Below are 15,777 nucleotides of genomic sequence, written 5' to 3'. Positions count from 1 at the left end.
ACAGTTTTCAACAATAATTGTCATTGTTGAACCCTTGTTCTTATTATGTTTCTGATTTCTCAGTTTTGTCATTATTTTTTGCAAATAATTTATTTTATATACGTTTTGAGACAGTTTGTTTTAAGAAGTTTCAAAGAGTTAGTAAAAGAGTAAAGTAAAAGTTTCAACTTTTTTATTTAAGTAGGCATCTATTTTTTATTTAGTATTTATTTTGTATTAATACATAACCTCACTGTATTCATTTATAATGTATAATTATTGCGTGACATTTGTGTCAATAATTGTCAAGCACAGGTGACTTCGCGTAGTGGGAGGGGGCCCCCAAATCAAATTCTGCTTAGGGCCCCCAAAAGGCTCGGGCCGGCTCTGCGTTTAGGGCTACTGTAGAAACATGTCAGCGCATTTCAATGTAAGGGGACCAGCGGTATATGCAAGGGGGTAATCCATCAGCCGGAAGTTGAAGCCTCGCGGGAGCCGCCATTGTAGCAGAACTTCACCTGCTGTTAGCATTCCATTGACTCCCATTCATTTTGGCGTCACTTTGACAGCAAATAACTTTACATCTGAGGCGCCCAAAGACTTAATTTCATAGGCTCGATTACTTTGTACCTTACGTTATGGCCCCGTAGAAGCCGTTTTTGTTAAAAACAGGCTAACGATTGCGTCATAAACACGCGACTTTATGTCGCACAATAGAGAAATTACCGTATAGACAGGAGGAGAAGCTCACAGGCTTCTCCTCCTGTCTTAAGAAGCCTATGGAGGAGTGATCCAGCTCTCAGATTTCATCCAAAATATCCTAATTCGTGTTCCGAAGATGAACGAAGGTCTTACGGGGTTGGAACAACATGAGGGTGAGTAAATACTGACAGAATTTTCATTTTTGGGTGAACTATCCCTTTAAGTTCCCGGATGTACCGGTAGTATACGGTTTCTTGCAATACATTATCAGTTCCCTGGCACTAATGCAGATTGCAGCTTGCTTTACTACCAAAACAAGCATTTCAGTTCTTGAACAGCTAGCCTAAGAGTCAGTTTAATCAACTCTTGTGTGTTCCGTTTATGTTAAACTCGAGCGAGATTGATTCGAAGGCATACAGAACTGTCTGTTCGCTCTAATTGCTCTCGCGATTAAAAACAAAAAACAGTGAGCATCTTGAAGGGGCGTAACTTGAAGTGGGTGTAGCTTGAAGTGGGCGTAACTTGAAGTGGGCGTAGCTTGAAGTGGGCGTAGCTTGAAGTGGGCGTAACTTGAAGTGGGCGTAGCTTGAAGTGGGCGTAACTTGAAGTGGGCGTAACTTGAAGTGGGCGTAACTTGAAGTGGGCGTAAATTGAAGTCTTGCAGGCGGCAGATAGATTCTATTGGATTTACATGACACCAAAACGTTAACATGGCATTGAATTCAACAGAGATTACACAATTATAAACATGTCATGTTATTTTATTGTCTTAAAAAGTTACACAATCCCCAAGGGAGGGATTTAGTACACTAAAACATTTAACAGCACAACTACACAAATGGGGATTTTTATTTTAAATATTATAGACTTGAAAAAAAAATCCCCCTTGTAGGTTTTTATACTTAGCTTGACAGATAGCCATCTCTTACAGAATGACATAATGTCACAATAAGGAACAATGTTATTGAGAACCATAAGAAATCCATCATGTTTAGGGAAGACATTTCATGGACTATCAGTATTTCGTATGAAATATGTTCATTATAAACAACATCCATTCGGATGATTTTTTCCTTTTTCTTTTTACAGTCACCAGAGAACAGGCATTAGTGCAAAAATGGTATAACAAGGTAGTCCTGGCTGCAGTTTATCCATTTATTCGAGAGCGTGACATTTTACAGTCCTCTAGAAGTCATGAGGGGACTTGTACTCCGGTAAAATATGACAGATGTTCACTAAATGGAGCATGAACATCATTTCACAAAAGCAAAAATATATTCTTTCAGACTTAATTCATAACTTATTTAAAAACTTAGAAATCACTGATTCTTGAATACTGGGACAAAACAGGGCACAGAACATTAGGTTTATGCATTAAATAATTATTTTGTATTAACTTGCACGTGTTCAGAGGCATTTACTTTGGCTTGCTTGCTATTTTATAAATCATTTATATAGAGCTCATTCACAATCAATTTGCTAGATTTATCCACATTTGATACATATCTGAAATTAATATTTATAAATATTCACAAATGTAGCATTTAGATTTAAAGGGATAGTTGGATGCTAATTCTGTCATTAATTACTCACCCTCATGTCATTTCAAACCCCTTAAAGAGTTAGTTCAGCCAAAAATGAAAATGATGTCATTAATGACTCACCCTCATGTCGTTCCAAGCCCGTAAGACCTCCGTTCATCTTCAGAACACAGTTTAAGATATTTTAGATTTAGTCCGAGAGTTTTCTGTCCCTCCATTGAAAATTTATGTACGGTATACTGTCCTTGTCCAGAAAGGAAATAAAGACATCATCAAAGTAGTCCATGTGACATCAGTGGGTTAGTTAGAATTTTTTGAAGCATCGAAAATACATTTTGTTCCAAAAATAACAAAAACGATGACTTTATTCAGCATTGTATTGTCTTCCGGTTCTGTTGTCAATCCGCGTTCACGAGTCCGCTGACGTAAGACGCTGCTGACGTGTGTCTGGTGCGCCCGAGCTTCGTTTACAGTCTGAGGGAGACGCACGCTGGAAACAAAACAATCTTTGCAAACGCACCAGATAACACGTCAGCAGCGTCTTACGTCAGCAGCGTCACTGGCCTCGTGAACGCGGATTGACAACACAACCGGAAGAGAATACAATGCTGAATAAAGTCATAGTTTTTGTTATTTTTGGAACAAAATGTATTTTCGATGCTTCAAAAAATTCTAACTAACCCACTGAGGTCACGTGGACTACTTTGATGATGTCTTTATTTCCTTTCTGGACAAGGACAGTATACCATACATAGATTTTCAATGGAGGGACAGAAAACTCTCGGACTAAATCTAAAATATCTTAAACTGTGTTCTGAAGATGAACGGAGGTCTTACGGGCTTGGAACGACATGAGGGTGAGTCATTAATGACATCATTTTCATTTTTGGGTGAACTAACCCTTTAAGACTTTCATTCATCTTTGGAACACAAATGAGGATATTTTTTATGAAATCTGAGTTTTCTGTCCCTTCATTGACAGCAAACAAACTACCACTTTGATGCTTCAAAAAGTTCATAAAGAGATCGTAAAACTAATCCATATAAATTGAGCGGTTTACTAAAAATATTCTGAAGAGACTTGATCGCTTTATATGATGAACAGATTCAATTTAGGCTTTTATTCACATTTAAACACTGATCAGCGAACATAAACTGAAGCTCAAATGTGCCTAGTAACACGAGAACAAACCTCATTGGTTCATTTTAGTGAAGCGAACATGCTTGAGCTTCTGTTTACCACAACTGATGTGTGAGTTGATGAATATTTATGTTTATATGAATGTTTATATCAAAAATATATTTTTTTGTGTTCCGAAGATGAACAAAAGTCTTGCTGGTTTGGAACGATATGAAGGTGAGTAATTAATGACTGAATTTAAATTTTTGGGTGGACTAACCCTTTAAGAATGAAGAAAATATGACACTATCATAATCATATTTTTTTTTGACAAAACAACCACACAAGTTTCAATTGCAGTAGCCACTTTATTTTTCTGGTGTTGCTACTAGGTTGCTTATTATGGTCAGGGAATAAGAATAATTACCTACATTAATTTTCTATAAATAATAAAAACTGTAATATTGTGTAATATTATTACAATTCGGAGTCCCATTATCCTTCAGAAATCATTCTAATATGCTGATTTGGTGCTCAGAAAACATTTCCTAATTCTTAAAAGGTACACTATGCAACTTTTGGCCCTCTGAATTTCCCCTGTGGGGATGAATAAAGGCATCTATCTATCTAGTGGTTAACTGCATGCATTTTGCGGAAGAACATTGTTTCGGTTGTGCTTCGGCTCTGCGTGACTGTGTGGATGAATATAATTCTTCACAATAGATAATGCTTTACAATTAACTACATATGGCAATTGATCTGTTCAATAAAATACCATACTCACCTGTTCAGTAATAAAAACACCATAATCTCCACATTACTTTTACAACATTTTAAATCCCTTAGTTCTTGCCATCTCCGAAGAGCCAAGCCAATATTGATTCTGGTTTTATTAATGGCTGTGTCGCGTTCTCTCTTTGCCAGCAGACTCTCCCCTGTTTGGCGGTGATTCTCCAGAGGTTAGAGATTTAGCTTCTCAACCGTTCTCATTCATTGTGACAACTAACCTATGCCACTCCAACACCATACACGCGTCAAACACTTCTCTATTTAATGATATGACAAGACACGCACGGACAAGAGAAGTATGTACGCAGTTTCCCGCAAAAACCATCCTGACTGGACTAAAATATAAACACTTATAATAGGCTTACCATAGTGAATCCAGGTAAGACAAAAAGCACTAAGGATTGATGATGTATTGACTCTAGGAATGCACGATATGGCCACCATATCGGTATCAGCCGATATATGATAATTTGTAATGTTATCGTTTTCGGCCTAATTAGAAAATTTGGATCTAGATTTAGCGACCAATATATTTGGTTATTAGCATTCAAATATTAAGAATTATCGGTATCGGCCAAAAATGTTCATATCGGTGCATACCTATTGGCTAAATTTAGTTAATTTTGAAAAAAAAAAGTTACATAGTGTATCTTTAATATCATTATTGAAAAAGCCGTGCTGCTTATTTGAAATAGAAATGTTTTGTAATATTATAAATGTCTGTTGTCACTTTTGAGCAATTTAATCCTTGCTGAATAAACAATCTTTTTTTACATTAGTGCTAGTACATTTTATATTCTATATATTTTTCTAAAAACTATTCGCCAGATAAAATTGACATGTTTGGCCCCACATCTCAAGAATCAGTGAAATATTGTTCTAAAGCTTACCATGAATGTGTGTACTAAAAGAACTGAAAAAAGTAATAATAAATATATAAATAACAAATAATTGAACATGGCTGGACATATCAGAGATATGAAGTTCTAAATGATCCACTCTATATGGGTCCTATATGATTCCAAACTCTACACAAGTCTCCTCTCTGTTACAATGAGATTCGGCTCTATTAGTATGAGAACAGTAGGTTACTAACGCTTTATGATCGAGATGTGATTGAAAAGCACTAGCAGTACATTCACGGTTTGCAAGCTGATAGTGGTTTGTCTAATACAGCGGACCTAAGGTGGGGGGTGGACGTCACTCTCGTCTCCCTCTACGACTGTACAAATAGTGGAGGTAGCAATGTGTGTATTCTGTGTCGTCTAGTTAAGCACCTGGTTAAAAGGAGAAAATCGAGAACTTTTCCAACTGTTTTTTTCTTTTTAAAGAATAATGGTCCATTCGTTGAGAAAGCACCAGTAATATTTAAATTGGTATTTTTTTATAAACAAATAATGCCTTGGTGGTGGTATGTTTTGTTAAGTTTCTATAAACTACAAACATCCTAGAAAAAAAAATCCCAGGACAGTGGACGATACACAAGGATGCAGTAAAACGATTCCAGCGGAAACAGATGAGCTTGTTCAGATTATCGTGGCCTTCAAGTTACGGCCAGCAAATATGAGCCAGTAAGTCAGTAGAGTTCAGAGGGACCTGAGCGTACAGAATGAAACACTAAACACAGCGATGAATGAATAGGCAGAGGCAACGCAGTCAAGTTTGGATCAGAAGACAGTTAAGACCCGTAGTGGATACATTAAGCTATTAAGGACACCTACAAATGAGTCTGCTCAAGGATTTTATCCCAAACATGATCGCAGATCAGCGTAAATTGAGTCCTAATGAACTGACGTGTTTGTCTGCAGCAAAAAAGTGAAAGATACCTCCAGTGAATCATGATGAACTGCGTCTTCTGAAACGCGTCTCTATTTGAAATGACAGCTGGAACAGGCGTCACACGAGCTCAGAAGGTCCTGCCTGTAAGATTGTAACAGTCCTGGTGAAGTTCAGGTTAGCGGTCCCCATCACTACACGCTGGTGATGGAGGCCTGTTTCTCCGTGCGGTTGGCGGGCGGCTCACGGATGGTACGGAAGCTGGGGGGCTGGTAGGGCGGCGGGGGTCTTTTGGTGCCAATGTGTCCTGGACTCAAAGCCATATTCTGACGCCTGCTATTTTCCACATTACTCGAGGTGTTTGAAGCAAGGCTTTCCCGCGTGCTGAAGCAGTACAGAAGGATAGAAAGGGAAAGAGAATGCAATTGTTATGAAGAAAGCAGAAGTGGGAAATTGATTAGTAACACGCTGAAAAAAGGTTGAATGGAGGTCAAAGTTTAACAATCACAATCTCGTTATTAGTGCTGATCAGGGTTGTGCACCATTCTGAGAATTCCTTTTAATTTCCAAATAAACTCCAGAATTTGAAGTTGAAGCAAAGAGGATGTAGAATTCAAATTAGATTATAAGAAGCATAATTAAAAGGGAATTAAATTCGAAAATGGAGTTAAACAAAAATTTTCTTGTCAATATATTGCGGTGGACAATGCTTGTGGTGCCGTAAAGCAAAATTAAAATCTATCAGAGAATTTATGATTTTTTTTAATCTTAGTTGAGAGAAGCATGTCCAATAGGCCAATATTTTTTTTATTCATAACATGGAAAAGATTTGTCAAAATGAATCATGTAATCATTTCTGTTTTGTTGTAATTAAATTCCTGCTGAGTGACTGTTGAATTTCTTTCAATTAATTTCTGGTAACCATGAGATTCTTTGATACATTTAGAACGTAAAGAACATTTATTTGTAATAGAAATGTTTTGTACCATTATAAATGCCTTTACTGTCAATTTTGATCAATTAATGCATCCTTGCTAAATAAAAGTATATATATTTTTTAAACTTACACCAACAATTTAAACAGTACTGCTATAATAAAATAAATAAATAATGTATATATGTTTGCAACAAAAAATATTTTACAAATATTGTATTGGACTAAAGAAATTTCTAAGTGACCATGTTGAATTTCTTTGAATACCTTCACTTTAAATTGGAACTTCATTCAGAATTGTGCCCAACTCTGACACTTAATGAACCGTAGATAAAAGGAAAACAGAAAAGAGAAAGGACAGTACAGTACAGGAGCAAGAGAAAAACAAAATAAGATTATGATAAAATGAGAAATAGAAACCTGAAAGAATAGAATATTTATAAAGGTATGGAATTCCATGTTGACTAAAAGCACCCGTGCCAACAGATGTTTCTCTCAAAGAGCCCAAACATGCCCAATGTAAGAAGCAGGACTATATGAGAGGTTGTATAATCAAAATCATCTAAAAAAAGGTCACATAAATTGGACCATTTACATGTGCCTGCTCAAATTTAAAAGGGGAATCTAAATTTAAATCAATTAAATGCAAGCGGAACCCATTCAGGTGACATACACCTCTGCTCCAATTCTAACTAGTTCATTCAGCTTTAAATAACCAGCACATTAATTAGAACTCATGATCAAATTTCAACCCATTCGAATACATCACTCCTATATAGTTCCTACTCGGTCAGATTTGGAAGTTAGCAAATCAATATTTTTGTATGTTTCATACATCACTATATGTTGTTTGTTTTTTAATAGTACAATAATAAACTGTTTTCAAATTGATAAATATTAAAAACAATTGATAGAGGCTTACAAAATACTGTTGGATGTGTGAATAATAACAATGTTATAGTGGCCCAAGAGACTACAAAACGCAAAAACAATTGTGTGTTCCCATTAAAGAGTTAATATAATAAAATTTGCAATGCCTTTTTTATGTATAGGACAATAACAGGAATTTTGTCGTTTTTTGACATACCGCTGTTTGAAACATACCGTTTCCCTTTTCTATGATGTTTTGAACATGGCAAGTCACCAAAATGAAAGAGGGGAGAATGAAAACACAGGAAGGAACTGCACCACACACACACACACACACACACACACGGTAAAAACTACAACTGAACCACTGTATGAAAAACAACATACTTTAATTTGGGGGAAAACAAAACAAAAAATATCACAATTAAAAACAAAACATGGGGGCACATTTTGTTCCTCAAATGTTTGAAATGTCTCATCAGGCTTTTGGCACTGAGCGGGCTTCGCTGTAACAACAGTAAAGTAAACTCAACCCGCTCTGTCTCACAGGGTGACCTGAGTAACAGTACAGTGCTTGTTTTTCTTCATCCAATCACATTGTTCTAAATGCAGACAGAAAATATCCACTTCATCAATTTCAGCAGTTCAAGAGGTCTGATTTTTAAACCGCATTATACATTTCCTCAAGTGGACACCACAAACTTCTTTATATCACTCTGGATGATAAGTCTTTTTTTATTGTTGATTTTTGACTGCAAAACAGACTTTGCACTCAACTTTAAAGAGTTTTTGGAGTCAATATTATTGCATTGCAATATAGGAGCATGAAAACGTCTACTGGAAGTTTGCAGTATGAGAGGTTTCAGACATTTGGAAGACGAGATCAAAGGGTTTGGGTGCAGGTTGAAAGGGAGGACAAGGATAACGTCAGGACGTAAAGTTGCACAAGTTGCATCATGTGCTCAAGGTAATTTATTATTTAAGTAAGGCCTCAAACATATCAATAGATAAAGTGACAGACATGTGCGTATCCATTATATCATGATAATTTTGAGAACAATTTTATTTAACCCAATGGATTTTGATATTTTGGTTGAGAACACACAATGCAACACTTACAATACAAACATGATGTTCATTTAGACAAAAATGACAAAAGGAGCACTCAAAAGCAACACATTTAAACAAAAAAATATGTTTAAAACAAAAGCAAACAAAAACAAATGATGTAAACCCCTTTCAAAGATTGCAGTTATAAAACTGGTAGTGGTTGACCTACATTAAGGTGTATTCAGTACCTCTCATGTGTTAGGGCCTCCCCCATTTTAGTGAAAACCTGATACATAGAGTAGCATTAAGCCCACAAATACTCTACGCAAGTATGAACCATAGCATTGCAAAATTGATCAGAATGCAATTTGTAATGCAACGTGTAAAATTCATTCTCCTCACTTCTGCAAGACCGACTATAATGGGAAATTATATTTCAGGTCAAATTCTGTCATGGTAGAACAACAGTATCTTGCAAGTTAAAGGTAGTTAAAGAGTTGACATGTTTATAGCTAGTTATCTGAAATATGACCCACATGTTGAATGGCACAGACATTTTAACTGAACTCTATCAGACTACTGAGGTTTGTTACCGCCACAGAAATGTAAGAATGCAAGTTAAGTATATAATAGGACGGCATGCTTACAATGCATTGGCCAAGCACTGGTGTTTTTGTACTTGCATAGAGTATGTTTCTGGCCTTAATGTCATTCACAGAGGTGGTTATTGCTGCTTAAAATAAGAAAATGTAAGGTTTGCACAACTAGGATTAAACTAAGGCTCTACGGAATTTGTCATGACTATAAAAGCAAAGAACCCTAAATGTTTCTGTGAGTTAACACCGAGTAAAAAAAAAAAAGAGTATGTCTATTCATAGAATAGCATACCCCTCATTTAAGACACACCCTATTGCCAACACAACAAGTGAAACAAACCCTTAAAGTGGCCCTGAGTGCCTTACCGTGGGGAATTAAATCCACTGTCCACAGTCACACTACTGGAGTCCATACTGTCCAATCGGGTAGAATGGACCGATTTTTGGCTGTTGTTCCCCTCACCTTCCTTGGGACTTAGAAAGGTTAGGTTCTTCTCAAACTTCCGCTGCAAATCCCGCTCCTTTTCCCGTTCCAGCAGCCATTGCATTGTCCCTCCCTCTTCTAGAACTTTCTTCTCCACCCGGTTCTTATGACTAGTCTCCTCAGAGTCGTCATCCGACACATTGTAATAGTCAAAGGTTGTTTCTGCACATGAAGCCTGCTCCTGAGCCGAGGATGGAGGCACGGTCAGTGGTAGAGGTTTATCGAAATGCTCCTGAGTCCCAAGGACCTCCGCTGACTTGGTGTGAGGGGACCTACCTATCGTACCTGGCCTTGAGAAGCTGCTCTCTACGTAGTCTGGAGGTTTAAACAAAGTCTCTTGGCTGTAAACCTCTGGCATTTTGTCCAAGTCACCTGAGTCGGGATTGTGTTGGTGCATCAATCGTCCATTGGGGAGATGCTCGGGAGTTTGGCTCGTTGTCGCTATAGGAGTAGTATTTTGTCCCTTGGCTGTCTCCTCTTTATATTCTATAGGGTGAGGTGGTGTTAGATGAGGTGTCAATCGGTCAGAGGAGATACCCTTCCAGACACTATCCGTAAAGTCATGGCTGGGTTTTACAAGAGATGATGGGGCAGAGAGAGAGACTTCATTTGCCGCAGTGCACTGGAAATAGTCATCCACAGGTGTTTTGGGAGAGCAAGACTTCAGGTCATTGTAAGCAGGAAGACTATCCCTACTTTTACTCTTCTCCAGCGTCCGGTAAAGTACAGCATCCTCGGAGGATCCTCTTCCAACATCAGGCACACAAACTTCAGAGTGTAATCTAGCAGCAGAGAGCATGATGCGGGAATAGTGGTTCGCCTGCGCAGATGCCCTCAAAGTACCATCGTCAGTGTAGTACCGACTCCGGTCATCGGGACTGCACTCAAAGTCCTCTGGGCCACCTAAATATGGACCACCAAGAGGTCCCTTGGAGTTGTCCATGGAGCGTGACCTTTCTTTGGCCTTGTCAGACCTCTCGTTTCGTGACTTTCTCTCTTGTGTATGACTATGACTTCGGTGGACTTTGGAATGTGACTGTGCTCTAGAGGGTTCTGGGAATGGCATTTCTGTCCGCCGCTTTGCCAGTTCCCCAGAAACATCCCACTCTGGAGCAGTGGTAAAGTGAGACTCCACAATATTGGGGTTGCTATGAACCATATACTTTCCCCTATTCCGCTCCATGGACATCATGGTTTCGCGTGGAGAACGTACCAACGAGGAGCTGTAGAATCTGTAATCCCGGTCATAGGATATGTCCAGGTTGGATCCTTCAGACGGATCCCCCCTGGACGCTCGTGTTTTGCTATGGGAACGTGAGGCCTTGCCCTGCTGGGTCTTTCGATGGCTGCGGCTCCTCTTGCTGCGTGCACTCTGCTGAGCCGAGGAGTTTGCTTTGTTCCTCTGTGCCTTCTCCTCCTCCAATCGCTTCATTACGGCTGTGTGGCGAGCAAGGTTCTCCACCGTAAGATCTGGGTTGATCCGACGGATGATCTCCATCTCCACCTCTCTGGGAACGGTGGTGGGTGTCTCCTCATCTCGCAGTGGCCACTCCTCAGGTGGGAACTGGGCGGAAAACGTGGCTAGATGTTTTGTCTTGTCCTTCTTAAAGCTCAACCTGAAGAGCTTCAGTCCAAACTTCTTAGACTGCTTCTCCCCACTGCTGCTGCTTCCGTCTTTGTGTTTACTGTTTGTCTCTGTTTTAAATGGAAAACTAAGGGCACTCTTACTCTTCTCTGGTGGCTGCTGATGGGGCGGAGACACAGGAGAAACCTCTTTATGCTCCTTAGACCTTCTCTGTAAGGTTGAGGTATGTGTGCTAGGCATGTCCTCCCGGTAACTGTTGTTGTAGGAATCACTATGGTTCTTGTGGTGAGGTCTTTCCCGGACGCATCCGGACGTGGAGGGTGTCATGGTACCCGAGTGAGGAGAGGTACATGGCTGTTGCTGCTGCATGCGATCTGGTATCCTCTCGTCTAGGTGGTACCACTTGCTGTTAGTCCTAATGAGGGAAGGTGTGATGAAGTATGTCTGCTGGGTGACAATGAAGTAACCCTCTGGGGTGGGGTAGATCTTCCGTTCTCGGACCAGCATGTTGAGCGTGTGCCGCAGAATCTCCATACTTGGAGTGGGGACGCCTACCGGACAGAAAAAGAGACAGGAGATGATCAGTCCAATACGGCAAACCAAATACCTTTACACCAACAATATTAATTTGACACTGATACTATAATCTAAATCTGATACTATCAAAGTATCACAAGGTGTGATTCCACATAATTATGGGATTTAAAAACACATGCAGTCATTTTTTGTTTCAAGCACTTACAATTCTTCTTTCATGTATAATACTATGCTTTGTTTACTCAAAGGTTGCCTATCATTTTATCCCCTAAACATTGACCAATATAACGCATCACAACACAAGTGCTTATAGCTGCATATATGTTCATTGCTCAATAAAGCTAAAATAAATGGCCTTTTATTAAAATTCCATTCACATTCTGTCCTGTTTGACACTATAGTATAGCTGTGTTTAATGCAGCATATAGACATGGTGCAGTGGTGACTGTCTCCTGTGCTTGGTTGACCGGTTTCAGAGCTTTGCTCCTCTGGCATTACTCCCCATTACATCATGGAGTCCTTAAAACCAGCCTAGTGTGACGCAATCCATCCTCCATCCCCCCCTTATAAAACTGTGATGTCACAGTTTTATAGGAGAAACGCATTCCATGAGCATTTATTCAACTACTGAACTCTTTCAAACAGTAAAGAAGACCCCAAATGTGACAAAATATGGAGTTAAAGATTTGAGCGCTGTATCAGTTCTGCGTTGTCATTTGCAGTACATTGGTAGTCCAGCGCACTTCTATATGTAAACGCTGAGGCGGAGTAGGGTTGCCTGTACTTACATCATAGTTGCTACTTAGTTTCCCCGTCAATGAGGTGCAATCCTAATTCAACATTACAAACACTCTCTCTCTCCCTCACACACACACACTTAAACAACTGTCTAATCCAATCGAGAACAACAGCCTATCACTTATTTCAGAAATTCACTTTGGTTCTAAACAGCTAGCTGTTGAGTTGAGAAGTTCTTCAAGATCTTGATAGATGCATTACATTCAAATGACTATAAAAGAGCAGACATTTTTGATGTATTAAAATGCTACAAAAAGAAAAAAGGCATTTCAAGATGCAACAACCCAGACAAATGTCCATTCTTCCTCCCCAAGTTCTGGGAATAAGTTCAGAGAGTTTTAGAAAAAAATAATCAAATCACTACTAACATTCAATTGTCGAGTGGCCGTCTCTTTCTCTTGTAGTGGAAGCCTTTTGTGCAGTCGAGGAGGTGCTCGCATTCCCATATATACTGTAGTTACAATTACCAATGTCACATTTGTATTAAATAAAAGCTAACTAAAAACATGACAGAATTTTTTTGTTTGTGTTATTTATCATTTCATGGGAATATGGCTAGCGTAGTTTATTCATCGCTTCGCTTCAGAAGGCCTGTATTAACCCCCTGGAGCCGTATGGATTACTTTTATGATGGATGGATGGATGCGCTTTTTTGGCCTTCAAAATCTCAGTTACTATTCACTCCCATTATAAAGCTAGAAAGAGCTAGGATATTTTTAAAATAAACCTCAGATTGTGTTTGGCTGAAAGAAGAAAGTGATTTACACCTAGGATGGCTTTAGGGTGAGTAAATTATGGGATCATTTTCATTTTGGGTTGAACTAACCCTTTAAAACATTAGTCTAGTCCTAGAATTTGCCTTAACTAGCCACAGATAATTTTCCATTCATTAAGAACAATAAAGCACTGCAAAAAAAAAAAAGAAAGTTTAAATTTAAAACTTCAACCCTCTAGTTTTATTCCTCAGATTACACACAAAAAACTGTCAAAAGAATACACTGGGTCTGGACTACAGAAGTTTCCATTTCAAGGTTTCACTTTTATGTCAGGAAGTGTTTTTTTCTCCAAACAAACAGACTTTGACCTCTGAGAAATTAACAGTAATAATGTTATTCTGTTTTGATTTCTCCAAAACAAACACATCAGTGGATTCGCACCTGAGCCAAAACAGAAACTTCATGGGGGAAATTTTTTATCCTGCAACATAAGCAGTGAGATGAACTGCTACATGAGTCATATGAAAATGTGCTCTGTGGAATAACATATTACATTTCAATGATGCCTGTATGCTTTATTTTTACATTCAATGTGCCTCTCTCCAACACACTTATCTTTCTAATAGAACAAAACTATTCTCATAGGACTTTTATACACACTCAAAAGCATCTGCAAAATAAATGCATGTAAATGTAGGTATGCATTAATCTAAAGTCACTTAAAGCAGTTCAAGGTAACCTTACAATCTGAATCAAACCAAACCTAGCCAATTCTTCTGGTGAGCGCATGCACACACACAAACACACGCACACACACACACACACACACACACTCTCTCTCTCTCTCTGACTTGCCTTCACGATACTGGCAATATGGTCTAGATGAGAGGTTCAGGTGTGCAAAAAGTAAAGTTGGTTCAAAACCTTTGTTAATGAGGTGCAATCTATTTGAACCTAACAAACATGTGATCATGATTCTTTAGCAACTTCTGTGTTCACTACAGATTCTATAGCAACCTCACTGATTCGCAACATAAGGGACACAGAGATCATTATGACTCAGCATCTGCTGCATCTCTTTAGCTCAGCCTCACTCTCACATGATATAATCAACATCATACTACTGAGATGCTGGAACTGGCCATATCTGAACACCACACGACGGACATTACAAAACAGCTAAGGCTGTGCTAACATTTAGGGCTAGGTAATACATTGAATACTCACAATGTGCTTACTATGATTATACTAGCCACATTAAATTAATCAATAATCTTCAATACTGCAATTATTTCAATGCAGCGTTGATTTTTTTGGGGGGGCATCAAGTTTATTAAAGACTAATAACGTCACAATTCTTAGATGCATCGCGATGCGGACGTGGACGATTCTGAATCGATTCACAAATGTCAAAAATCGATTTTCTAAATATTTTTTTTTCTCTATAGCATCGTAATATTGACAGAACGCAAAAGGCGGAACTCTGAAGCGTGGACGTGCAGTGCCCGGACATGGCTTTCTGTATTGTTCAGTTTTCACATCAATATTCTGTAAACCGATCTGTTATACGTACGTTATACGTAGGTTTACTGTACTGGCCTCCACAGTCACAGTGTGTATCAGTGCAATCCCAGTCACAACAAGTTATATTTTGACTGTGCTCTCTGCAGATGTTCATATACTTTTTTTTTTACAAGCTGTTTTTGATTGTGGTATACAGCAAAAATTTCAAGTCATAACTCTTTATTATTTAGTTGCGCATATTCTGAATAATTAGTAACATAAAAAGCCGCTCTTATACACAAGTACACAAGCATTATTATTATATGACAGCTGCTATAATTCTATATTTTTTAATGAAAGCTGTTTGTGATTTTGCTACTGCAAAATATTTTTGTTTTTTGTCTGAAGGATTATATTGCTCATTGCACATAACAGGAAGATGTTGGTTAGAAGTCTATTATTAAATGTTAGAGATTCAGAATATGCTGAAGTTTGTATTAAATTACTACAAGTATGTTGCTAGTACAGACACGCATTTCTTTTCTAGTTGGTTCTTTCCAATGTTGGGACATATGCTGGCAAATGTAACCTTACAGACAAATAACTTCCATTTGTTTTATTAATAAAATTAATATAGGAAGTATTGTAAGTAAATTGTTTATGGTTCATTATAAATACTTTGCTTTAAAAGTATCAAGTAGTCACACACAAAAAAAAGATGCATCGATATTCGTTTTAGCATCGCATCCCTGCCCTCTGAATCGTAATCGAATCGAATCGTGAGGTGCCTAGAGATT

The 15,777-nt window shown here is 38.3% G+C and overlaps 1 protein-coding gene across 4 annotated transcripts in view; it reads right to left on the bottom strand.

Annotated features, from left to right (window-relative positions):
- Positions 1-4,126: 4,126 nt before the first annotated feature.
- stox2b (storkhead box 2b) overlaps positions 4,127-15,777 on the bottom strand; it is a 67,487-nt gene continuing 55,836 nt past the window's right edge. For all 4 annotated transcript variants that reach the window (XM_077247470.1, XM_077247473.1, XM_077247471.1 and 1 more), the window contains exons 3-4: positions 9,724-11,977; positions 4,127-6,291 (exon numbers count right to left, since the gene is read on the bottom strand). In XM_077247470.1, coding sequence (XP_077103585.1) covers positions 6,102-6,291; positions 9,724-11,977 — 2,444 coding nt within the window. In that variant the 3' untranslated portion in view covers positions 4,127-6,101. The remainder of the gene's footprint in view (positions 6,292-9,723; positions 11,978-15,777) is intronic.

Source organism: Siphateles boraxobius, unplaced genomic scaffold (genome assembly GCF_051911475.1).
Source record: "Siphateles boraxobius isolate OS27281-9 unplaced genomic scaffold, OSU_SipBor_1 3, whole genome shotgun sequence".
Lineage (NCBI taxonomy): Eukaryota > Metazoa > Chordata > Actinopteri > Cypriniformes > Leuciscidae > Siphateles > Siphateles boraxobius.
Note: the sequence above shows the minus strand (reverse complement) of the source record. Positions and strands in the feature narration are given on the sequence as shown.